The sequence below is a fragment of the Solenopsis invicta genome, chromosome 5, assembly GCF_016802725.1.
Source record: "Solenopsis invicta isolate M01_SB chromosome 5, UNIL_Sinv_3.0, whole genome shotgun sequence".
NCBI classification, from domain to species: Eukaryota; Metazoa; Arthropoda; class Insecta; order Hymenoptera; family Formicidae; genus Solenopsis; species Solenopsis invicta.
In genome coordinates this window covers 25,755,203-25,780,036 of record NC_052668.1, presented here as the reverse complement: position 1 = coordinate 25,780,036, position 24,834 = coordinate 25,755,203, and the positions used below count along the sequence as shown (strand labels likewise).

The 24,834-nt window shown below is 31.6% G+C and overlaps 5 protein-coding genes across 7 annotated transcripts in view; all 5 read right to left on the bottom strand.

Moving 5' to 3' along the window:
• The window catches only part of LOC105195378, a 115,105-nt gene extending 90,613 nt beyond the window's left edge, over positions 1-24,492 (bottom strand). The window contains exons 1-4 of one of the 2 annotated variants that reach the window (XM_039450074.1): positions 22,926-24,215; positions 22,261-22,802; positions 21,995-22,147; positions 21,113-21,323 (exon numbers count right to left, since the gene is read on the bottom strand). In XM_039450074.1, coding sequence (XP_039306008.1) covers positions 21,998-22,147; positions 22,261-22,802; positions 22,926-23,658 — 1,425 coding nt within the window. In that variant the 5' untranslated portion in view covers positions 23,659-24,215 and the 3' untranslated portion in view covers positions 21,113-21,323; positions 21,995-21,997. Of the gene's footprint in view, positions 1-21,112; positions 21,324-21,994; positions 22,148-22,260; positions 22,803-22,925 lie in introns of those variants that run through there. The other variant, XM_039450075.1, reaches the window with a different exon arrangement.
• On the bottom strand, positions 1,022-4,699 carry LOC105195287. Its single transcript, XM_011160660.3, has 3 exons — positions 3,396-4,699; positions 2,722-3,251; positions 1,022-2,608 (listed from the first exon to the last, which is right to left on the bottom strand). Exons 1-3 carry the CDS (start codon positions 4,090-4,092, stop codon positions 2,486-2,488), a joined length of 1,350 nt encoding a protein of 449 aa, XP_011158962.2. The 5' UTR covers positions 4,093-4,699; the 3' UTR covers positions 1,022-2,485.
• Positions 10,108-12,111, bottom strand: LOC105195286. Of its 2 annotated transcripts, XM_039450076.1 has the most exons (4): positions 12,015-12,111; positions 11,084-11,181; positions 10,419-10,951; positions 10,108-10,305 (listed from the first exon to the last, which is right to left on the bottom strand). In XM_039450076.1, exons 2-4 carry the CDS (start codon positions 11,091-11,093, stop codon positions 10,183-10,185), a joined length of 666 nt encoding a protein of 221 aa, XP_039306010.1. In that variant the 5' UTR covers positions 11,094-11,181; positions 12,015-12,111; the 3' UTR covers positions 10,108-10,182. The 2 variants fall into 2 exon arrangements, with proteins under 2 accessions (XP_039306010.1, XP_011158961.2); XM_011160659.3 differs by lacking the exon at positions 12,015-12,111 and having other exon boundaries at positions 11,084-11,988.
• Positions 14,473-18,246, bottom strand: LOC105195285. Its single transcript, XM_011160658.3, has 3 exons — positions 16,457-18,246; positions 15,787-16,322; positions 14,473-15,660 (listed from the first exon to the last, which is right to left on the bottom strand). The coding sequence occupies exons 1-3, from the start codon at positions 17,145-17,147 to the stop codon at positions 15,520-15,522; spliced, it is 1,368 nt and encodes a 455-aa protein (XP_011158960.2). The 5' UTR covers positions 17,148-18,246; the 3' UTR covers positions 14,473-15,519.
• On the bottom strand, positions 17,799-20,206 carry LOC120357951. Its single transcript, XM_039450077.1, has 3 exons — positions 19,238-20,206; positions 18,566-19,107; positions 17,799-18,452 (listed from the first exon to the last, which is right to left on the bottom strand). Exons 1-3 carry the CDS (start codon positions 19,914-19,916, stop codon positions 18,276-18,278), a joined length of 1,398 nt encoding a protein of 465 aa, XP_039306011.1. The 5' UTR covers positions 19,917-20,206; the 3' UTR covers positions 17,799-18,275.
• Positions 24,493-24,834: the final 342 nt, after the last annotated feature.

Here is a 24,834-nt window from a genome sequence, read left to right as displayed (position 1 = left end):
GTTATATAAATTATATGTATGATTATTGTTATAATCTTTAGACATTTTCGTGGATGTACAACATCATCGCCTACGAGCCAGGAGGTATACGATATTGGATGCGTTATATCGACGGCAAATTGTCTTTTACATGTACATAATTTTTTTATTATTTTTGCTTCTTATTATGTTAATAATCGACTACACGCGTTTTACAAAGTATAAATACTGACTATCAGAGTTCGGATCTTGGTTGCGTTTTCCCCCACTCCGAGTGGTAGAACGTACATAAAGAAGTGAACCAATCAATTTCCTGATACATATTGTTATGCAACTATAAAAGAATGTGTGCTTTATGCTTAACAATCGGCATACTGTCGCGCGTAGCCTTGACTCTCGCGATACGGGGCGTTCGGAGTGTAGAAAAACGCTACAGAGATGCGGATCTACTGATTACATTTTATAAATCTTTGTAATATACATACATTGTTTAAAAAAAAATAGTAAACCTAGAAACAAAACACTTTGACGAACGCGAACGTTGTGAATTTACTCTCGTGCTTCACACAAAATAAAGAACAATTTATTTGTGCAACATTAGATTGCGTGCATTAATGTACTTAATTTAGTAAAATTATATTACTAACTGTTTATGAGTATAATACGGTTTTAATAAATTAAATGCATTTTACTATTACAAAAATGTTATTTTAAAAATTAATTAATTTAATTCATAAAGCTATTACTTAAGTTTTTTACGTACAAATGCAAACAATGTAATATAGTGGTCAATGATAATAACAAATTAAGAAAAATTAAAGAAGTAATATTATACCAAATGCACGCCTCGGTAGACAAACTGGCTAAGACAGCCTTCACAGTTTTGTAGGCACTATCCCATCCGATCTTGTCAGATATTAATCGCAACAACGGTCTTTCTTAACCAACTACTCAGCCGGTACAGAATTAGCAGAAAGGGTGGTTCGATGCGGATTGCAGGATGGAAGAGAACAAGAGAGCTTAAAGAAAACACATTACTTAACGGGAAAATAACAATAATATTCACGAGCAAGTTACAGCAGATAGTATTTTGTGACAGTGTTGCGATTTCCATACACGAGCGCGGCCAAAAAATTTACCACGCGATCGTCGGTATGAGATGATTCAAAGACGGCCGCAATTCAAAGCTCGAAACGCTAATAATAAGCGAAGAGTGCCGTATACGAGAGGCGGACAATGCACATTAAATTACTTATTACTTAATATTAACTTAGTCTATTCATTTATTTTTATAAGCTAGATATAAGAACACGGGATACAATAAGACAACATTATTATAAAATGTAAAAATATAGAAATTAAAAAAAAATTAATGTAAATATTGTTCCAAAATAACACGCAATGTTACAATTTTAATAGATCTTGACGTTTATTTTAAGTCAGTGATGTTGGCAAATATTCAACACGGAACATGTTTCGATCTTACGTGATCCTCAATCGACGAATATCGTACATCATTCACTGCCGCTATATTCGACGTTCGGTTTCAAACTAAGAGAAACGGTCAACGTCAAACGTTACGGAAAAACCAAAACAGAAATTAACGTTTCTAATTTTATAACGTCGAAAGTATATTAATGTACGCACTGTCTAACAATTCTGTGTCCTCCATATAATAGATCTTATTTTTTTTTTTTAATTTTATATGGATCATCTTTGAGATTAATCTTTTGTGATAAACGGTTTCAAAATCTAATATTTTCTTATTTTGCTAGTCAAACGTATGAATAAATTCTAACATATGCTCTGAAATTACTATGAGTTTGGATGCATTCCAATTAATATTTCTCATGTGTTCGTTCAGTCTAGTTTCTAATTGCCACTTAATTTGTGCAACATATGATGCGTCGCAATATTTACAACAGATCTTATATACAACTTTGTTACTTGAATCTACACTCGTTTCACCTTTATGTCTTTTAATGAATACAGTTAATTTGTTTAAGACTCTATACTGTATTATGAATTCTTGTTTATCGACGGCTGAAGTGACTATTTCCAAAACATTGTGTATGTATGGTATGGCTATAATTTTTTTTTATTTTATTGTCAAATTCTAAATCTATGTGAATCTACTGATGTTCCACTTAATTCTTATAAGATTTTTTAATCTTCTTTTTATCCAATTAAAAATTACGTCCATATGATAACCATTATTTAATAATGTGCTAATGATAATCTCTCCATTTTTTACTGGTGAAAAGTCAGGTTGCTTAAAAGAAAAACCTTATTTACCATGCCATATGTATATCGTGATTAAAGAAGTACAATAAGTGAAAAAAAATATATTTACAATTGGTAGAGTACTGGTAGAGAAAATGGCACAAAGGTAGATCCAAAAAGTTACAAAATACACTGTAATTAGAAGACATCCTAGAATTTATTTTACTCCTGCGCATTAATTACGTCTCACTCATATTTATCACTTTATTAAAAATTTTTCTTATTAATTCTGCGAGTACGTTTGATTTTTCGTTTTCAAAATAAGCTTTTTTAACATGCTTAAATCTTTAGGTTGTTGATAAAGTTGACCGACGACTATTAGATAAGTGATGATCACCTGGACAAACTGAAAAATAAGTTTACTTTATTTAATTGTTCTGATAACTATTATTTTCAATGAAATTCAAAAAGAGCTAATTCTACGAAAATTGTAATGAAATAAATAAATAATGCACTAACCGTAGTAAACAAACCATTGTTTATTTGAAAGAAATTGCAGGCCGTAAATGCTATTCGATTCTGTTGTAGTTGAATCGAAAAATCATTGATCTCCTTTGTAACACACTCTTGATCCAGATTTCCACGCAACAAATTTTCCATGATGCCGTACCTCAAATTGTGACTCTGATTGAAACTTTGCTCGCTGCCTAGGTCTTCAAGTGGAGGCATTTCTAAACTCGATAGATTATTTGCCTCATGATTATCAAGATTTGCAGGTTTATAATTGAATATAATATCATATATAATTCTCCCGGTTCTGTTAGACTCTTGACATGCGAGCGTACAAATCAAGCAAATCAAATAGAATTGCGTGACATACGCAATGAAACAGAAATTCTGTATCAGTATTAACTCGTAATCTGTGTAGTTTGTCTCAAAAATGTAAACCTGGCAAAGCACATCCACAGCCATGGTGAAGCAATTCATCAAACAGAAAAGGAGATGAAGACTATGAATGTCATTTACCATGTTGACGAGATCACAAATATCTGCACAACAGAATTTACAATTTGATTATGATATAATTTGATATCATCACAATCTCTTCATAGATCGTATTAAATAATATATATTGCGAGCTATATACATTTATATTATCGGATTATATAACTTAAGCTTTGCGCAAAGCTTACCAGTATGAATTTTTCTGATGCTTCTAATCTTGAACGCGATCCATAATACATCAGATGACTTGTCTAACTGACAGATCAATGTATTTATTGTTTGAAATCTGCAATATAACACATAAACGATTACGTCGAAGACGAAACTGTTAATCAATGACTGGCATAACATGTAGTAAAGCACAAAATCTGCCCAATCAATCGTAACAAGATATTTTGGATGTGTAAATAAGTAAGAATATAAAAAATGAATAATCAGTATCAAAGGATAGGGAGTGAACGCCGCGAAAACTGCTAGCGCTACGACAATTTTTATAGATCGGTCATTCATTGATATTTTTTTCTTGATCTTCTGATCGAGTTCCTTTAATCTATCCATCAGGTCCGTCCACTTGTGGTACTGTCTAATTCCGTGATAAATGTAATAATAGGTTGATACGCGACACATCACTTGATTTAGGCAATATATGTAATCGATTATGTCTAGCTCATAAATGATAAAGTAGATTTCTAATGCATGTATTATTACAAGAAAGGAACACAGAATCATATGAACTATACGTATGGTTATCGTTATAGCTTTAGGACACTTTCGCGGATGTGCAATACCGACGCCTAGGAACCATGAAGCGTATGATATTGGACGTAAAATGCGTTCTATTGACGGCGAGTTATCTTTCACTTGTACATATTTCTCTTTCTCCATTTTTGCTTCTATTGACGGCGAGTTGTCTTTCACTTGCACATAAATTTCTTCCTTTATTTTTGCTTATTATGTTGCTTATGTCGATACATTTTCCAAGCAAGATATTGGTTGCATTAGCCTCTGGAGGTTCAAAACATACTGAAAATTTTTGATAGATTATCTTGAAATAGCGCAAGAAACTTTTGCTATTTTAAGATGATCCCCTTCCACGTGCATTTACATAATATTTCCGCTTGTGAGTAACATGTGGGGATAGTGATGCAACTGTGTTTGATAACGTCCATTAGTTTAAATCATTTGATAATGTAAAGTAAGTGTTATAATGGATAATTAAAGTATTATAAACAGAGCTCTGAATCATACACTATTATGAGGTTCAAGTATGGTTTTCAAATATTGACGAAAAAAGAAAGAAAGCTGTTAGATAATGTCGTACGGCTGCCAATTTTATAACATAGATCATAGCAATATAGATCATTTTCGAAACAACTAATAAGCCTAGAAGCAAAACACTTCTGCGAACACGCATGTTGTAAATTTTCTCTAGTGCTTCAGAATAAAAAAAGTTTTACTTGTTCAACATTAGATTGTGTGCGTAAACGTATCCTTTATAAGTGTAAAACAATTTTAGTAAATTAAGTGCATTTAATTTACTACAATAAAATGTCATTTTAACAATAAATTTAATTAATTAGTAAAGTAAATATTTAAGCTATGCACGTGCAAATAAAAGAACGTAGTAGTCAATAATAAGATCAAATTAAGATTATTAAAGAAGTAAAGTTATATTTTTTGTAAGTGGCTATACGTTCTCACATTGCGAGTGATTACAATAAATTAAAAATTTTTTTTAAACGAGTATTTACTGTCAAATATAATTTTAGCAGAGTAGTTATTTGTTAAAAGAATAACAATGATAAACTCTAAATTTTTTTATGAAATTTTGAAGCTGATAAAACTGCTCTGTCAACCATTCCCATCATCCCGTCTCTCTTTTTTGTGATAAAAGATGTGCCAATAAAAAATTAAGGCACCCGCCTAAAAATGTAGGCTATGACAACGGTCAAAAATTAAGTTATTTTTCAGTAGGTAGTTAAGTAAGAAGTTATTTTTCATAACGATGATATTCAAAAGGTTTATTTTGTCAACTTCTACTTCTATCATAAATTGCATTCTAAGATGAAAAGAGTTAAACGTCATTAGAGTAACATCAATTTAGTCGAAATTTCAATCACAATATCGTCAACGTATTTAAAGTAAAAAAGTAGAAGAACTCCAAAATTTGTTAATGTTTGGAGTTTTGCTTAACTTATAGTTTATTTATAGGATAGTGGAGATCCCATTATTGTTGGAAGAAGAACAATTTATTTTTAAATGGAAAAACTCTTAAAACTAGAATAAAATAACTTTCGTGTTGTTTCATTAATTACTTCATTTAGATTAAACAATGGAAATTTGTGCAAATCTTATAACATTTAAACTAGTACGATACGCCACAAAGCTTGGCCCACTATCCTAATTTCCACATCGTCCTAGCATATCTCTCTCTAATATCCCAAAAATTGATTGCTAAGATTTTAATGTAACAGAATCTTTGCTTGTTAATTCTGCGAATTCGTTTGCTTATTTTTCAAAAACATTCCAAAAATTTTCTTTCTTATTACGATAATATTCTTTCGTAATTCGCAAAAATCTTCATCACATTGTTCGCGAAAATCTTTACCAGATTGTTTATTAAATTAACCGATAATTATTATATAAGTGAAGAACAACCCAACAAATTAAAAAACAAGTTTACTTATTTCAATGTTCTCATAACTATTATTGAAATTCGAAAGAAACTAATTCCACGAAAATAGTAATGAGATAAGTAAATAATGTACTAACATACACCTCCAAATAAAGCATTATTTATTTCGAAAAAATTGCAAGTTGTACATACTATTCGATACCGCTAAAGTTGAATCAAAAAATCATTGATCTCTTTTATGACAATCTCTTGATCGAGATTTCTACGCAAGAGATTGTCCATATCGGCGTTACTCAGATTGTGACTGGTGCTCCGATTAAAACTTTGCCCACCGTCCAAATCTTCTAGTGGAGGTCGCACTTCTAAACTCGATGGATTAATCGCCTTATGTTTATCAAGATTTACAGGTTGGTATTTTATTATAATTTTGTACATGATTCTCCCAGTCTTATTGGATTTTTTACCCGCGAGCATGCAAATCCAACAAATCAAATAGAATTACGTGACAAACACAACGAACAGGAAAGTCTGTAAAAATAACAAAATGTAAGTGATGTAAGTTGATTCTATGTTCAAAAGGTAGTAAAATTGAAATAATGAAGCTACAGCCATGATGAAGAAATTCGCCGAGCAGAAGAGGAGATGAAGACTGTAAATATCGTTTTACTTTCCTGGCGAGATCATAAATATCTGTAGAACAGAATTTAAAAGTTTAATATGATATCATTGCAACCTTTTTATATATTGTATTAAATTATTTTTTGAGGTATATATATATATATATATATATATATATATATACATCTCGAAAAATAATTTAAAATTTTATATAAAAAGCTTGCAATGGTATTATATTAAAATTTTAAATTCTGTTTTCAGCAAAGTAAACGATATTTACAGTTTTCATCTCCTCTTCTGCTCGGTGAATTTCTTTACCATGGCTGTGGCTTCATTATTTCAATTTTACTACTTTTTGATTTATTTTAATTTTACTACTGATCAATAAGTTGATTGGCCAGTTGGATAAATTATCTAATGCACTGGCATTCAAGATTAGACGCATCAGAGAAATGCATACCGGTAAGTTTTTGAGAATATTATTTATTATATAATCTGATGTGTCTAATCTTGAATGCCAGTGCATGAGATAACTTATCTAATTGGCCAATCAATTTATTTATTATTTGAAATCTGCAATACAGTATATAGACAACAACGTCAAAGACAAAGCTATTGAACAACGACTGAACTAATATCTCGTCATAAACGTTAAGAGAAACAGGAAATCTATCGGGACACGGTCCAAGATATAATGGACAACGGGAATGCTCATATAGAAAATGGTTGCAAAAATTGTTAACGCCCCAAATTTTTATAAGCTGGTCACTCATTGATATTTCCTTTTTGATCTTCTGATTGAGCTCCTTAAATCTGTCCATCAGCTCTGGCCACTTGCTGTCTGATTCCATGATACATGCAATAATAGGCTGATATATATGCCATCGCTCTTTTTAGACATAACATGTAGTCATACATTTTGAATAATTCAATGTGAGAATAGGAATTTCTTGCATCGTATATAATGCTAATGGAACATACAGTTATATAAATTATACGTATGATTATCGTTATAGTCTTGGAACACTTTCGTGGATGTGCAATACTGACGCCCAGGAGCCAGGAGGTATATGATATTGAACGTAAGATGCGTTATATTGACGGCAAGTTGCTTTTCACTTGTACAAGAATTTTTTTTCATTTTTGTTTCTTATGTTATGTTGACGCGTTTTACAAAGTATAAATATAATACTGATTACCAGAGTTTGGATCTCGTTTGCGTTTTTCCCCACTCCGAGTGGTAGAACGTGCATAAGGAAGTGGACCAATTAATTTTCTGATACATATTATTACGCAACTATACAAGAATATGTACTTCATACTTAACAATCGGCATACCATTGCGCGCGGCCTTAAATCTTGCGATGCGCGGCGTTTGGAGTCTGGGAAAACGCTACTGAGATAAGTACTCTACTGATTACATTATATAAATCCTTGTAATATACATTGTTTAAAAAAAAATAGTAAACCTAGAAGCAAAACACTTTGACAAACGCGCACGTTGTAAATTTACTCTGGTGCTTTACACAAAATAAAGAATAATTTATTTGTGCAACATTAGATTGCGTGCATTAATGTACTTAATTTAGTAAAACTACGTTACTCTTTACAAGCATAACGCGGTTTCAATAAATTAAATGTATTGTACTACTACAAAAATTTCATTTTAACAATTAATTAATTAAATTAATTAATTAATTTTTTACTTAAGTTTTTCGCGTACAAATGCAAACAATGTAATACAATAGTCGATGATAAAAACAAATTAAGATAATTAAAATTATACCAAATGTACTTCAAAATCGTTGAACTGGCTAAGACACCCTTCACATATAGTTGATTTTGTCGGCACTATCCCATTTGATCTTGTCGCGTGTTAATTACAACAACGGCTTTTTTTAACCGACTACTCAGTCACAGAATTAGTAGAGGGGGTAGTTTGGTGCGAACTGCAGGATGAAAGAGAACAAGAGAGTTTAATGAAAACACATTACTTAAGGACAAAAATAACAATTATAATTACGAGCAAGTTACAGAGGGTAGTACTTCGCGACAGTATTGCGTTTTTCATACACGAACGCGTCCAGAAAATTTACCGCTGTCGTCGGTAAACGAGCGGACTCAAAGATGGCCACGATACAAAGCTCGAAACGCTAATAATAAGCGGAGAGTGCTCTATACGCGGACGATACACGTTAAATTACTCATTACTTATTAGCCTTTTAAGTTAATATTAACTTAGTCTCTTAATTTATTTTTATAAGCTAGACATAAGAACACGGGACAAAATAAGGCAACATTGTTATAAAATATAAAAATATTGAAATTTATACAAAGTTAGTGTAAATATTGTGCGAAAATAACACGAAATGTTGCAATTTTAATAGATCTTGACGTTTATTTTAAGTCAGTGATATTGACAAATATTCAACACGGAACATGCTTCAAACTTACTTGATCTTACTTGATCGTCAACTAACGAGTACATATCTTTGACTGCCGCTATATTCAACGTTCAGTTTCAAATTAAGAGAAACAGACTAGATTGTGGTCAGACGTTACGAAAAACCAAAACAGAAATTAACGTTTCTAATTTTATAACGTGGAAAGTATATTAATGTAGGCACTGTCTAACAATTCTGTGTCCTCCATATAATAGATCCTATTTCTTTTTTTAATTTTATATAGATTATCTTTGAGATTAATCTTTTGTGATAAACGGTTTCAAAATCTAATATTTTCTTATTTTGCTAGTTAAACGTATGAATAAATTATAACATATGCTCTAAAATTACTATGAGTTTGGATGTATTCAAATTAATATTTCTAATGTATTCGTTGAATCTAGTTTTTAATTGCCTCTTAGTTTATGTGGCAGATGGCGCGTCGCAATCTTTATAACTGATCTTGGGGTCAATCATGAAACTTTTTCTCTAGACCGGAAACGTGAAAAGTGAAAATCTTTACCATTGAAGTTAATGGAGAAATTTTTCACATTTCACGTTTCCGCCTTAGGGAAAAAGTTTCATGATTGACCCCCTTATATACAGGGTAATTATTAATGAATATCCCCACTTTTTATAGGAGCACGCATTTGTAATTTCTAATATAATATGTTAGAAATACGTATTCGTCGGTAAATTATGCTCCTATGGTAAAAAGTGGAGACATTCATTAATAATTACCCTGTATAACTTTATTACTTGAATCCGCACTCGGTTCATCTTTATGCTTTTTAATCAATCCAGTTAATTTATTTAAGACTCTATCATAAATTCGTTTTTATCGATGGCTAATGTGACCATTTTCAAGACATTATGTATGCTACAATTTTTTTCTTTATTTTATTGTAAAAAAAATACTGAATCTATACTAATGTTCCGTTCAATTCTCATAAGATTTTTCAATCTTTTTCTTATCCAATCAAAAATTATGTCCATGGAAACCATTATTTAATAATGTGTTTACTTCAAATTTTTCGGGCAAAAGATCGGATGTAATAAAAGAAAAGCCTTATTTGCCATGCCATATCTATATCGTGAGTGAAGAAGTACGATAAGTTACAAAAAACAAAAAAATATTTACAATTAGTAGAGTACTGAAAGTGACACAAAGGTAGAGCCAAAACGTTACAGAATACACTGTTGTAATTACAAGACATCCTTTTATTTTACTTCTGGGCATCAGTTACGTATTTGCCGCTTTATTCAAAACTGTACTTATTAATTCTGCGAGTACGTTTGGTTTTTTGTTTTTAAAATAAGTTCCTTTATCATGCTTAAATCTTTAGGTTGTTGATAAAGTTGACCGACGACTAGTAGATAAGTGACGATCACCTCGACAAACTGAAAAACAAGTTTATTTTATTTGATTTTTCTAATAGTTATTATTTTCAATGAAATTGAAAAAGAGCCAATTCTACAAAAATTGTAATGAAATAAATAAATAATGGACTTACCGTTGTGAACAAACCATTGTTTATTTCAAAGAAATTGCAGGCCGTAAATGCTATTCGATTCTGTTGCAGTTGAATCGAAAAATCATTGATCTCCTTTCTAAGGCACTCTTGATCAGGATTTCCACGCAACAGATTTTCCATGATGCCGTACCTCAAGTTGTGACTCCGATTGAAACTTTGCTCGTTGCCTAGATCTTCAAGTGGAGGTCGCATTTCTAGACTCGATAGATTACTCGCCTCATGATCATCAAGATTCGCGGGTTTGTAATTCAATATAATTTCATATATAATTCTTCCGCTTTTGTTAGATTCTTGACATGCGAGTGTACAAACCAAGCAAATCAAATAGAATTGCGTGACATACGCAATGAAATCGAAATTCCATACCAGTAAAAACTCAAAGTCTTTGTTGGCTATGTCCAAAATGTAAACTTGGAAAAGCACATTCACAGCCATGGTGAAGCAATTCGTCAAGCAGAAGAGAAGATGAAGACTATAAATGTCGTTTACCATGTTAACGAGATCACAAATATCTGCACAACAGAATTTACAATTCGATTATGATATCATCGCAATCTCTTCATAGATTGTATTAAATAATATATATTGCAAGCCATAAACATTTATATTATCTGATTATATAACTTAATTTGCGCAAAGCTTACCAGTATGCATTTTTCTAATGCCTCTAATTTTGAACGCGATCCATAATACATCAGATGACTTGTCTAACTGACAGATCAATTTATTTATTGTTTGAAATCTGCAATATAACACATACACGATTATGTCAAAGACAAAGCTGTTAATCATCGACTGGCATGACATGTAGTAAGACACAAAATATGCCCAATGAAAAACACTAATTGTAAGGTAACTTGTATCTGTCTGTACGTGACAATATAAAAAGTGAAAGATCACTATCAAAGGATAGGAAATAAACGTCGCGAAAACTGCTAGCGCTACGACAATTTTTATAGATCGGTCATTCATTGATATTTCCTTCTTGATCTTCTGATCGATGTCTTTCAATTTGTCCATCAGTTTCGGCCACTTGTTGTACTGTCTAATTCCGTGATAAATGTAATAATAGGTTGATACGCAACACATTATTTGATTTAGGAAATGTAGGTAAACGGCTATGTCTAACTCATGATTGAAAAAAAGGACGATGAATGATGCTATTTTTTCCACTAAAAAGAAATACAGAATCATATAAACTATATGTATGGTCATCGTTATAGCCTTGGGACACTTTCGCGGATGTGCAATACCGACGCCTAGGAACCATGCAGCGTATGATATTGGACGTAAGATGCATTCTATCGACGGCGACTTGTCTTTCACTTGTACATGTGTCTTTTCCTCCATTTTCACTTCTATCGACGGCGAGTTGTCTTTCATTTGTATATGAATTTCCTTCTCCATTTTCACTTATTATGTTACTAAATGATATGTTGTTTTACAAGCAAGATATTGATTGCATTAGCACCTCGAGGTTCAAAACATACTAAAAACTTTTGATAGATTATTTTGAAATAGCGCAACAAACTTCCGCTATTTTAAGATAATCCCCTTCCACATGCGTTTACGTACTATCTTCGCTTATAAGCAACACGTGGAGATAGTGATGCAACTGTGTTTAACGCGTTCATTAGTTTCCATCGTTTAATAAAGTAAAGTAAGTGTTATAATAACAGTTATAAACAGAGCTCTGAATCACACATACTCTATTATGAAGTTCAAGTATATCCAGATAACAAAATGCTTGCATAGCGATATCATGATGCACGCGCGCCGTGCGGATATCCGCACGATGTGCGTGCATATCACCACACATATGCGTCCTCATATGAGATTCATATTGCTCGCACATGTGCAATTTCACACTTGTGAGTTATATAAGTCTCAATTGAGGACGTATCTCTGATCCACATGTAAAACACATTATTTTTACGCATGCGACTTCACGCGTGCGCGTCATATGACGTTCAATTAAGAACTCATTTTTAATCTTCACGTGAGATTCGTATGACTCGCACGCGTGAGGTTGCATGCGTACGAGCAATATGAATCTCATATAAGAATGTATATGTAAAAAATAAAAAAAAATCAAATAATAATAAATAATAAAGCATTATTTAATTGACAAAATTATTTTTATTTATATAATTATTCATTGGTACATTGTGTATTATAATTATATAAATTTCTCGCACAAATATAATATTTCTTTTTCGCATTTATACTATAACATATAACATATATTTAAAATAGATTCCTCTTTTCTTATTATAATATAATATACAATATTATATTACAATAAAGAATAACAAAATTAATTCTATCACTTCCCAGCGAGAAACAATAATGAAATCGATGTCGAATTGATGTCGAAATTATTATTTTAATGTTGATTCGATGACGATTCTATTATCATTTCTCGCTGAGTTGTATGTCATGTATTCTTTCTCTTTACGCACATATTTTCTAACGTGTCAATTGCGGTAATACTTTCCTTAACATTAAATGTAAATTATCATAACAAACAATATTGTATCAGATTTCAAATACCAACTGTTACAAAAAAACTGTAAATCGTAAAGATTTACATAATATAACTTTTAATTAAATATTTAAATATTAAAAAGATTAATTAAAAATCAAAAAAGAAATTTATTTATATTTAAAAATTATTAATTTTTTTTATTAAATTAATATCATAATAATATTAAATTATTTATTTTTATATAAATTAAGGATATTAATTTATCTTAATAATAATAAAATATTTTAATATAATAAATTAAATATATACACATGATACACTTACCAAAGTCGTACACGTCTATACACGTTGCCGTACCTGGCATGATCTTAAAATCACGCGGCCAAAACTAATATTGTACAGCAAAAGAGCAGCACAAAGCTCTTTCTTTTTTTCAATCGATAGTATTAGTTTTCCGTTTTGTTTTCAGACGCGTAATTAATGTTAAAGTCTGCGTAGCAACGCGTTTCACGATTGTTGAGCGGCGTCGCAGCGCGTTGTCGATGCAATTGTAATAATACATTAAGCCCAAATCACACTAGCGATTAACGATTGAGATTGACAATTGGCGATTATTTTTTAAACCAATCAGAGCAAAGCAGTTGGCGGCTGCTTGCTCTGATTGGTTGAAAAGTAATCGCTAATTGTCAATCACAATCGTCAATTGTTAGGTTTGATTTGGGCTTTATGCAACATGAGACCGAGCTTTGCCGTTCTCGACTGAGGACGACGTTTTCAGTACAAGACGTAGCTACACGCGCAAACGCGCATATTGTGAATTTGCTTTGGTGCTTCACACAGAATAAAGAACGATTTATTTATGCAACATTAGATTGCGTTCATTAATGTACTTAATTTAGTAAAACTGCGTTATTCTTTACAAGCATAGCACAGTTTCAAAAAATTAAATGCATTGTACTGTAAGCGTCGTAGAACTATCCCACCTAAGTTCGACGTGTCGGTCGGGCTGCCCAATATAGTTATAGTTGACAAGCAATTAGGCAAATCGTGCTTATAATGTGTATCGCGAAAAGGAGAGCAGAGCCGCCGACAGACGTTGTACGCACATCGGCTTACAAGCATTGTCATTGTAACATCGCAGTATTACTAAAGTATAGAATCTCAAGCCGATTGATACGTCTCATATCATTTTGAATTACTACTACAAAAATGTTATTTTATTAATTTAATTAATTAATATAGCTGTTACTTAAGTTTTGCACCTGCAAATGCAAACAGAGTAATATGGTGGTCAATAATAAGAGCAATTTAAGAAAATTAAAGAAGTAAAATTATACCAAATGCGCGTCACGATCGTTGAACTGGCTAAGACACTTTTCACAGGTAGTTGATTTTGTCGGCAATATTCCATCCGATCTTGTCGATTGTTAATTACAACAACGGCTTTTCTTAACCAACTATTTAGCCACAAAATTAGCAAAGGGAGTAGTTTGGTGCGGACTACAGGATGGAAGAGAACGAGGGAGCTTAAAGAAAACATATTACTTAACGGGGAAAATAACAATTATATTCTCGAGCAAACAGCGGATAGTACTTTGCAACAGTGTTGCGTTTTTTATACACGAACGCGGCCGGAAAATTTACCATGCGGTCGTCGGTACGAGCTGATTTAAAGACGGCCGCGATACAAAGCTTGAAACGCTAATGATAAGCGGAGAATGCCGTATACGAGAGGCGAACAATGCATGCTAAGTTACTTATTACTTATTAGCCTATTAATACTAACTTAATCTTTTAATTTATTTTTACAAGGTATAGATATAAGAACACGAGACACAGTAAGTAAATATTAGTGTAAAATGTAAACATATAAAAATTAAAAAAAGAAAAGAATAAATATTTACAATTAAGTATATTAATGAGACATATATATGTAAGAATTACCGCTAAAAGTGACAAAAAACGTCTCAGAATTCACTATTGTAACTAGAAGATATCTTGAAATTTATTTTACTCCTGCGTATCAATTACGCCTCACTCATACTCGCTTCATTTAAAATTTTACTTGTTAATTCTGAGAATACGTTTTGTTGTAGCCTCGTTAGCTACTTTAATCATCTTGCATATCCGCTTAGCAACAATCACGCCACGAGCGCTCGTTGCATTGGAAATGCAAGATTGCGGAATTTACCAATCATGCGAGCAGCGTAAGCATCGCTCGATTACCGCGAGTATGACCATATACGGTTATCGCGAGGGCCTAATGCCCCACCATATCGGAAATACCGAAACTATAAGTTAGCCTGTCTAATAATGGGCAGCAAGAGATTCTTAATGTAAAGTACGAGCGGCACGTACACGCTCCGCGATAAGTCGATCACCCGACACCCCGCAAAACATCCAGCGGCCGAGTGCGCGATAACACGTGATCCGTTCACCGCGATTCGATTATATTAAAAAGGGAAATTATTTATAACAAAGTTTAGGGAATAAAAGTGTTAAGTGAAAGTGTTATTTGCCACCCCGCGCGTCCTCTTCCAAATGTTCTCTTCGTGGGTTTCAACCCTTCAGACGGACCGAATCCCGAATATTTTATCTTGCTGCACCCGCCGGTACAACAGTTTGGTTTTTCTTTGTCATTTTTAAAATAAGCTTCTTTAGTGTGCTTAAGTCTTCAGGTTGTTGATAAAGTTGTCCGACGATTACTAGATAACTGATGATCACCGCGACAAACTGAAAAATAAGTTTATTTTATTTACTTCATTTAATTTATTTCTCTAATAACTATTATGTACATTACAATTCAAAAAGAGCTAATTTTATAAAAATTTTAATAAACTAAATAAATAATGCACTTACACTTCTGAACAAAGCGTTGTTTATTTCAAAGAAATCACAGGCCGTAAATACTATTTGATTCTGTTGCAGTTGAATCGAAAAATCATTGATTTCTTTTGCGACACACTCTTGATCCAGATTTCCACTTAAAGAATTTTCCTTAATGTTACAATTCAAATGATGACTGCTGCTTCTATTGAAATCTCGCTCGCCGTCTAGATTTTCCAGTGAAGGTCGCATTTCTAGACTCGACTGATTTCTCGTCTCTTGATTATCCAGATTTGCAGGTTTATAATTCAACATAATTTCGTATATGATTCTCCCGGTCCTATTGGATTCTTGACGCACGAGCGTACAAATCCAACAAATCAAATAGAATTGAGTGACATATGCAATGCAGAAGAAATTTTGTATCAATATAAATTCGTAATCTCTTTCAATGACGAAAATGTAACTTTGGAATAGCGCAGCCACAGCCATGATGAAGCAATTTGCCGAGCATAAAAGGAGATAAGATCCGTGAATATCGTTTACCATGCTGGCGAAATCACAAATACCTGCAAAATAGAATTTACACTTTGACTATGATATCATTAAAAACTCTTTGATCGCAATAAATTATATATATTACAAACCATCTACATCTATATTATCGTATCATATAACAGATAATATACACAAAGTTTATTACCACTATACAATTTTCTGATGCCTCTAATCTTGAACGCGACCCATGATAAATCAGATGACTTGTCTAACTGACCGATCAATTTATTTATTGCTTGAAATCTACAATATAACACATAAACGATAACGTCGAAGACAAAACTATAAATCAACGATTGGCTTAACAGATAGTAAAACATAAAATCTGGTATGTCATTGTCATATATTGGAACTGTTTGTAAGTGACGATATAAAACGTGAATGATCAGTATCAAAGGACAGGAAATGAACGTCGCAAAAATTGCTAGCGTTTCAACAATTTTTATAGACCGGTCATTCATGGATATTTCCTTCCTGATCTTCTGATCGAGTTCCTCCAATCTGTCCATTAGTTCTGGCCACTTGTTGTACTGCCCGATTCCGTGATAAATGTAATAATAGGTTGACACATAGCACATCACTTTACTTAAACAATATATGGAGTCGAATATGTCTAACTTCTGAACATAAGGGAAGAAATATATTGCGTCATACGTCACGCTAACGGAACACAGAAATATATGAATTATACGTATGATTATTGTTATAATCTTGGGACACTTTCGCGGATGTGCAACACCAACGCCTAAGAGCCAAGAAGTGTATGATATTGGACGTAAGATACGTTCAATCGACGGCGAGTTGTCTTTCACTTGTACATGTATATCTTTCTTCATTTTCGCTTATTATGTTACTAATTGATGCGTTTGGCAAAATATGGATGCAAATTACACATTACAGATCCTTATGTTATAAAATATTTTAGAAAAACGTAATAAGCCTCGAAGTAAAAACACTTTGTTCAACACGCACGTTGTGAATTTTCTCCGATGTTTCACACAGAATGAAGAACGTTTTACTGGTAAAGCATTAGATTGCGTAACCTTTATAAACGTAACACGGTTTCAGTAAATTAAATGCATTTAATAAAGTAGTTAATTAAGCTGTACACGTGCAAACAAGGGAATATAGTGATATCAATGATAAGAGCAATTAAAATAATTAATGAACATTATGTTTTTATAAATGGATAGGTGTTCTCATATTGCTATTTATTAGTGCAAGTGTGTGTTTATGATGAATTAAAGATTTTTTAAGGCAATCATTTACTGTCTCAAAAATAAGTTTAGCAGAGTAATAATTTGTTAAAAGAATATCAACAATAAACTCAATATTCTTTTTATGGAATTTTGGAGCTGATAAAACTGCTCTGCCAATCATCCCTCTTATTGTTCCTTTTTCTTGTGATAAAAAATGTGCCAATAAAAAATTAAGGCACCCGCCTAAAAATGTAGGCTAAAACAACGGTGAAAAATTAAAAAAAGTTATTTTTCATAACAATGATATTCGAAAAGTTTATTTTGTTAACCTCTACTTCTGTCAGAAATTGCATTCTAGGTGGATTAAACGTCATTAGACATCAACCAATTTAGTCGAAATTTTAATCACAATATTGTTAATATATTTAAAGTAAAAAAATAGAGGAACTTCAAAATTTGTTAATGCTCGGAGTTTTGCTTAACTAAATTATTTATAGAAAGTAGAGATCCCATTATTGTTGGAAGAAGAATATTTTATTTTTAAATAGAAAAACAGTTAAGACTAGAATAAAACGACCTTGGTGCTGTCTCATTAATTTTTTTATATAAATTAGACAATGAAAATCTGTGCAAATCATTATATTTAGACTAGTACAATAGACCACCAAGCATTGATCTACTAGCCTAGATTCCGAACTATCCTACTATACCTCTTCCTTATATCCCAAAAATTGCTCTCTAAGGTTTCAACAGAATCTTTACTTGTTAATTCTGCAAGTCCGTTTGGTTTTCTTTCAAAAACATTCGAATTTCCTTGTTTATTTCCGTAATATTCTTTCGTAGTTCGCAAAAATCTTTATCAAATTGTTTGCGAAAGTCTCCAACAGATTGTTCATCAAGTTGACTGACAATTATTATATAAGTGATAAACAGCCCGACGAACTAAAAAACAAGTTTATTTAAGTTAATTTTTCTTATAATTATTTCTGAAATTGTAATTTAAAAACATCTAACACAACAATATTTGTAATAAGATAAACAAATAATGCACTTACACCTCTGAACAAACTATTATTTATTTCGAAAAAATTGCAAGCCGTAAATGCTACTCGCTGTTGCTGCAGTTGGATCGAGAAATCATTGACCTCTTTTATGACACATTCTCGATCCAGATTTTTACGCAAGAAATTTCTCATATCGACGTAAAACTGATTGTGACTGCTGCTCCGATTAAAACTTTGCTCGCCATCCACATCTTCCAGTGTAGGTTGCACTTCTGGACTTGATAGATTATTTGCCTCGTGCTTTTCAAGATTCACAGGTGTGCATTTTAATATAATTTCGTATATGATACTTCCGGTCCTATTGGATTCTACACACGTAAGTGTGCAAATCCAGCAAATCAAATAGAATTGCGTGATGAACACAATAGAACGAAAAATCTGTAATAATGACCACATGTCATTTGTCTTATTTACGTCGACAATGTAGTAAAATTGGAATAGTGAAGCCATAGCCATGGTGAAGCTATTCGTCGAGCAGATGAGGAGATGAAGACTGTAAATATCGTTTACTTTGCTGACGAGGTTATAAATATCTATCAAACAGAATTTAAAATTTAACTATGATATCATTGCAATCTTTTTGTAGATCACATTAAATTGTTTTTTTGAGGTATATATCTATATTATCGGATTATATGATAGATAATATTTTCATAAACTTACCGGTGTGCAATTCTCTGATGCGTCTAATTTTGAATGCAAGTGCATCGGATAACTTATCCAATTGACCGATCAATTTATTTATCGTTTGAAATCTGCAATATAACACGTAGACAACAACGTCGAAGACGAAGCTATTAAACAATGACTGAACTAATATCACATCGTGAAACGTTAAGAAAAACAGGAAACTTGTCTTATCCGATATACCATATTCAATAATATAATACACAACGGGAATGATCATATAGAAAATTGTCGCGAAAACTGCTATCGTCTCGACAATTTTTATACACTTGTCATTCATGGATATTTCCTTCTTGATCTTCTGATCGAGTTCCTTCAATCTATCCATCAACTCCGGCCACTTGTTGTAGTGTCTGATTCCGTGATAAATGTAATAATAGGCTGATACGTAAGCCGTCGCTCTTTTTAGATCCCGCATGCAGTTATACATGTCGAATACTTCAAAGGAACAATAGAAATCTATTGCGTCATATATCATGTTAATGGAACATACAGTCATACAAATTATACGTATAATTATCGTTATAGCCTTGGGACACTCCCGTGGATGTGCAACACCGACGCCCAGGAGCCAGGATGTGTACGATATTGGACGCAAGATGTGCTCTATCGATGGAGAGTTGTCTTTCACTTGTACATGGATCTCTTCGTTCATTTTTGCTTCTTATTTCCTTATTAATTGACGCGGTTGGCAAAGTATGGCTGCTGATTAGATACTATAGATGCTTGTGATATAAAATATTTTATAAAAGAAATAGTAAATGTTTTCTGGAAGCAAAACACTTTGACGAGCGCGCACGTTGTGAATTTTCTCTGGTGCTTCACGCAGAATGAAAAACGTGTTACTTGTGCAACATTAGATTGCGTGCGTAAATGCACTTAATTTACTAAAGCTCATTATCTTTTATAAGTGTTACGCAAACGTAATAAAATAATTGCTTTTAATATACAACTACAAAACTGTCATTTTAACAATTATATTAATTAATAAAGCAGTTAATTAAGTTTTGCACGTGCAAATGCAAACGAGATAATATAATTGTCAGTAATAAGAGCAAATTAATATAGTTAAAGTAAAATTACGTAATTTTTTTTATAAGTAAATGGATGTGTTACTACATTCTTACCTTTTTTGACACACTGGATGTCGTACACTCAGACTGTTTAAGAAATGCTTGACCTTCATAAAACCTTTGCTTTTTTTTATCTGAATATTTTGAATATATTCAACTTCTCGATTTTTGCATGTATTTAATTTTCTCTTGACCTTTTGGCTTGTATAAAAAAAAATTGTTAAAATTCTATGCATTACGTATCGAGATATACGCAATTGAAAATGGTTGGATGACGTACACACATGTGTTGCATAATATTAAATCTAATATGTGGGTCAGCTGATTAAAATATTAAAATTTTTATGTATCAATAATTTAAATATTTATATTATTTTGCATCATATGTCCACTAATATTTTGTACATAAATTAAAAAAACTTTTTTACATTCTCTTTCTGAACAAATTATCATTTTTTCATGCTTTTGTTAGACAAAATGTACGTTATTCATTAATAGTTATTGTAGTCATCATTATTTATTATTAATAGTAATCATTTTTATTAATATCAGCGTATACTTGATTCGGCCTATAAACTTCTTGTTTTAATTTAGTTTAAATTTAAAAAGACGTTATTGAATATTTATTATTATTTTTTTTTTAATTTGAAGACATATTTGTCTTAAAAACTTGAAAAAATATATTCATGAATTTTTTGTAATTTTTTTTACCACTTTAAATACATGAAAATGTAATTGAACGCGAGATACTCATGACGGTGGTAAAAAGATTTTCACATTATGTCATAAGTTAATTTTATTAATCTTTGCATATCAACATGTAGCAGTTACAAAACAATTTCGCCATGGTTCTTAAAGTCGAACGTGCGGTAATGGGCGTGTCCAGCATTTAATTGCGTGCGATAATGGGCGTGTCCACATTTAATGAATAAAAAAACGTCCGCTGCTGTTGATGTATTCTTCTAGATCTAAAGATCTGATTGTATGATCTATAATAGAAAAATACTATATTGAGTCTGCTAAACGTGCACATTCATAACATGCGTACATACATACATCACATTTTATTTCTGCTCTCAGATTATATTTGAATTATATTTTTATCTAAGCAATTTACTCTTACACAACAAAAGAATAAAATAAAAGCTAATGAGGGTAAAGCACGAATATTGATGCGTGCAATAATTGTTATTCTTAATATTGATAATATCTAAAAAGTTTATCTTGTCAACCTCTATTTCGTAAATGATATTTTAGGGTGAAAAGAGTTAAACGTCATTAGAGTAATATCAATCAATTTAGTCGGGACTGTCATCTTGATGTCATCAAAATAACTAAAGTAAAAAACTAGATAAACTTTAATACTTTTTATGATTCCAAGCATTGCTTAAGTAGATTATTTATAGAAGAAAGAGAGGATTCCATTATTGTTGTGAAAAGAATAATTTATTTTTAAACAGAAAAATACTCAAGTCAAAAATAAAAAAAATTTCGGCGCCATATAATTAAGATTTTTATATAAGATTAGACAATAAAATTTGTGGCAAATCTTCTAACATTTTGACTAAAACAATACGCCACCGTTGATCTACTATCCTGGTTTCCAAACCATACTTCTCCCAAAAATTAACATATGAGGTATTGAAGTAAGACTTCTTACCTATTAATTTTGCGAGTCCGTTTCGTTTTCTTTTGAAAATATTTTCTTTTCCATTTCCAAAATAATCTTTTGCAGTTTGCGAAAATCTTCATTATAAGATTGTTGATCAAATTGACTCATAATTATTAAATAAGTGATGATCATCCCAACAAACTAAAAAACAAGTTTATTTCATTTAATTGTTTCGATAACTATTATTTACATTGCAATTTGAGAGAAGCTAATTCTATGTTAATTGCAATAAAATAAACAAATAATGCACTTACACCTCTGAATAAAGAGTTGTTTATTTCGAAAAAATCATAGGCTGTAAATGTTACTCGATGCTGTTGCAGTTGAATCGAGAAATCGTTGATTTCTTTTGTGACGCAATCTTGATCCAGATTTCTACGTAAAAGACTTTCTATGTCGACATAACTCAGATTGTGACTGCTGCTCCGATTGAAACTTTGCTCACCGTCCTGATCTTTCAGTGGAGGTTGCACTTCTAGACTCGATAGATTAGTCGCCTCGTGCTTATCAAAATTTATAGGTTTGCATTTCAATATAATTTCATATATGATTCTCCCAGTCCTATCGAATTCTTGACGCACGAGCGTGCAAATCCAGCAAATCAAATAGAATTGCGTGACACACACAATACAACAGAAATTCTGTAGTATTACATACACGTAATCTGTTATCTTTTCGTTGAAATCGTGGTAAAGTTCGAATAATACAGTCACAGACGTGATAAAACAATTCATCAAGCAGAAGAGGAGAGGAAGACTGTAAATATTGTTTATTATGCTGGCCATTTCACAAATATCTATACAACAGAATTTAAAATTCAACTAAGAAGTTATCGCAATTTTTTCGTAAATTAATTTATATTTCAAGGCATATATCTATATTAACAAATTATGTAACAAAAACATTCGCAAAAACTTACCGGCATGCAATTCCCTAATGTGTCTAATCTTGAATGCGAGCACATCGGATAACTTATCCAACTGGCCGATTAATTTATTTATCGTTTGAAATCTGCAGTATAACACATAGACAACAACATCGAAGACAAAGCTGTTAATTAACGACTGAGCTAATATCACATTTGGAAGCACTATGAAAAACATGAATTCTGCCGGTGTAAAGAAATGATAATGAATGTAATAAAACACAATGGGAATGATCAAACAGGAAATAGTCGCGAAAACTGCTAGTGCCGCGACAATTTTTATAGACTTGTCATTCATGGATATTTCCTTCTTGATTTTCTGATCGAGTTCTTTCAATCTGTCCATCAGCTCCGGCCACTTGTTGTACTGTCTGATTCCGTGACAAATGTAATAATAGGCTAATACGTAAGCCATTACTTCATTTAAGCATATTAAGTAATGGACCATCTTAAAGTGATCAATGAAAGAAAGTAATGATTTTGCCTCATATATCATTCCAATGGAACATACAGTCATGTAAATTATACGTATGATTATCGTTATAGCCTTGGGACACTTTCGCGGATGTGCAACACCAACTCCCATGAGCCAGGAGATGTATGATATTGGACGTAAGATGCGTTCTATTGACGGCGAATCTTTCACTTCTGCATGAATCTCTGCTTCCATTTTCACTTCTATCGACGGTGAGTTGTTCTTTACTTGTACATGGATCTCTGCCTCCATTTTCGTTTCTTATCTTCTAATCGACACGTTTCGCAGATTACGTATTATAGATCCGTGCATATAAAATATTTTCTAGAAAAAAATAGTAGATTTCTTCTTAAAGCAAAACACTTTAACGATCGTGTACGCCGTGAATTTTTTCTCTGGTGCTGCACACAGAATGAAGAATTTGACTTGTGTAACATTAGATTGCGTGCTTTTTATAGGATTAACGCGATTATAGTAAATTAAGTACATTAATTAATTAAAAAAGTACATTAAAATTAATTAACTAAATTAATTAATAACGTTGTTAATTAAGGTTTGTCTGTGGAAATAGAAGCAAAGAAATATAAGTGGTCAATGATAAGAACAAATTAAGATAATTACAGAAATAAAATTATATTTTTTGCAAGTGGATAGATGTTGGGTTATTATTAAAATATTTTTAAGAATCTTTATGTTGTAATAATTTAAATATTTATATTATTTTGCATCGTTTGCCAACTAATATTTTGTTCATAAATTAAAAACAGTTTTTTTTCTTGAACAAATAATTATGTGTGTACATTTTTTGTTGAGCAAGAATATGTACGTTATGCATTAGTAGTTATTACAGGTATCGTTATTCATTATTTTTAGTAAACATTATTATTAATATTAGCAAATACACCTAATTATTAAATATTTAGACGATATGGTAATATCTTGGTACATACGCTGCACTTGTCGAAAACTTACGTTATCAACTATTATTTACTATGTTTAAAGAGAATAAATTATAACAATAAAAACTTTATAATGTTTAGTACTATAAAAAACATTTTAAACAAGAAATATTTTTTTTCTTTTATTTAAAAAAGAAACCTTAAAAAATCCTTGCATTTCTGTCGTATAAGAAAAGTAGTTGGATTTACAACTATTTATGTGCAAAATATATGGCGCATCAATAATTTACAAATAATACAATTGACAATATGTTGTAAAATAACATAATAACTTACAAAATGTGCTTGCAAAGTTTATTAGGGAATAAAATACGATAAAACAATAAATATATATAAGTGATTTATACTGCTGTACAGCAATAATATACTAATTCCAATTAGTAAGATAAGTGTCTAAAAATTCATTAAAAGAATTTTACTGATTTGCTATACTTATAATTGTGGTTATCAGTGATTAATCACTATTTTT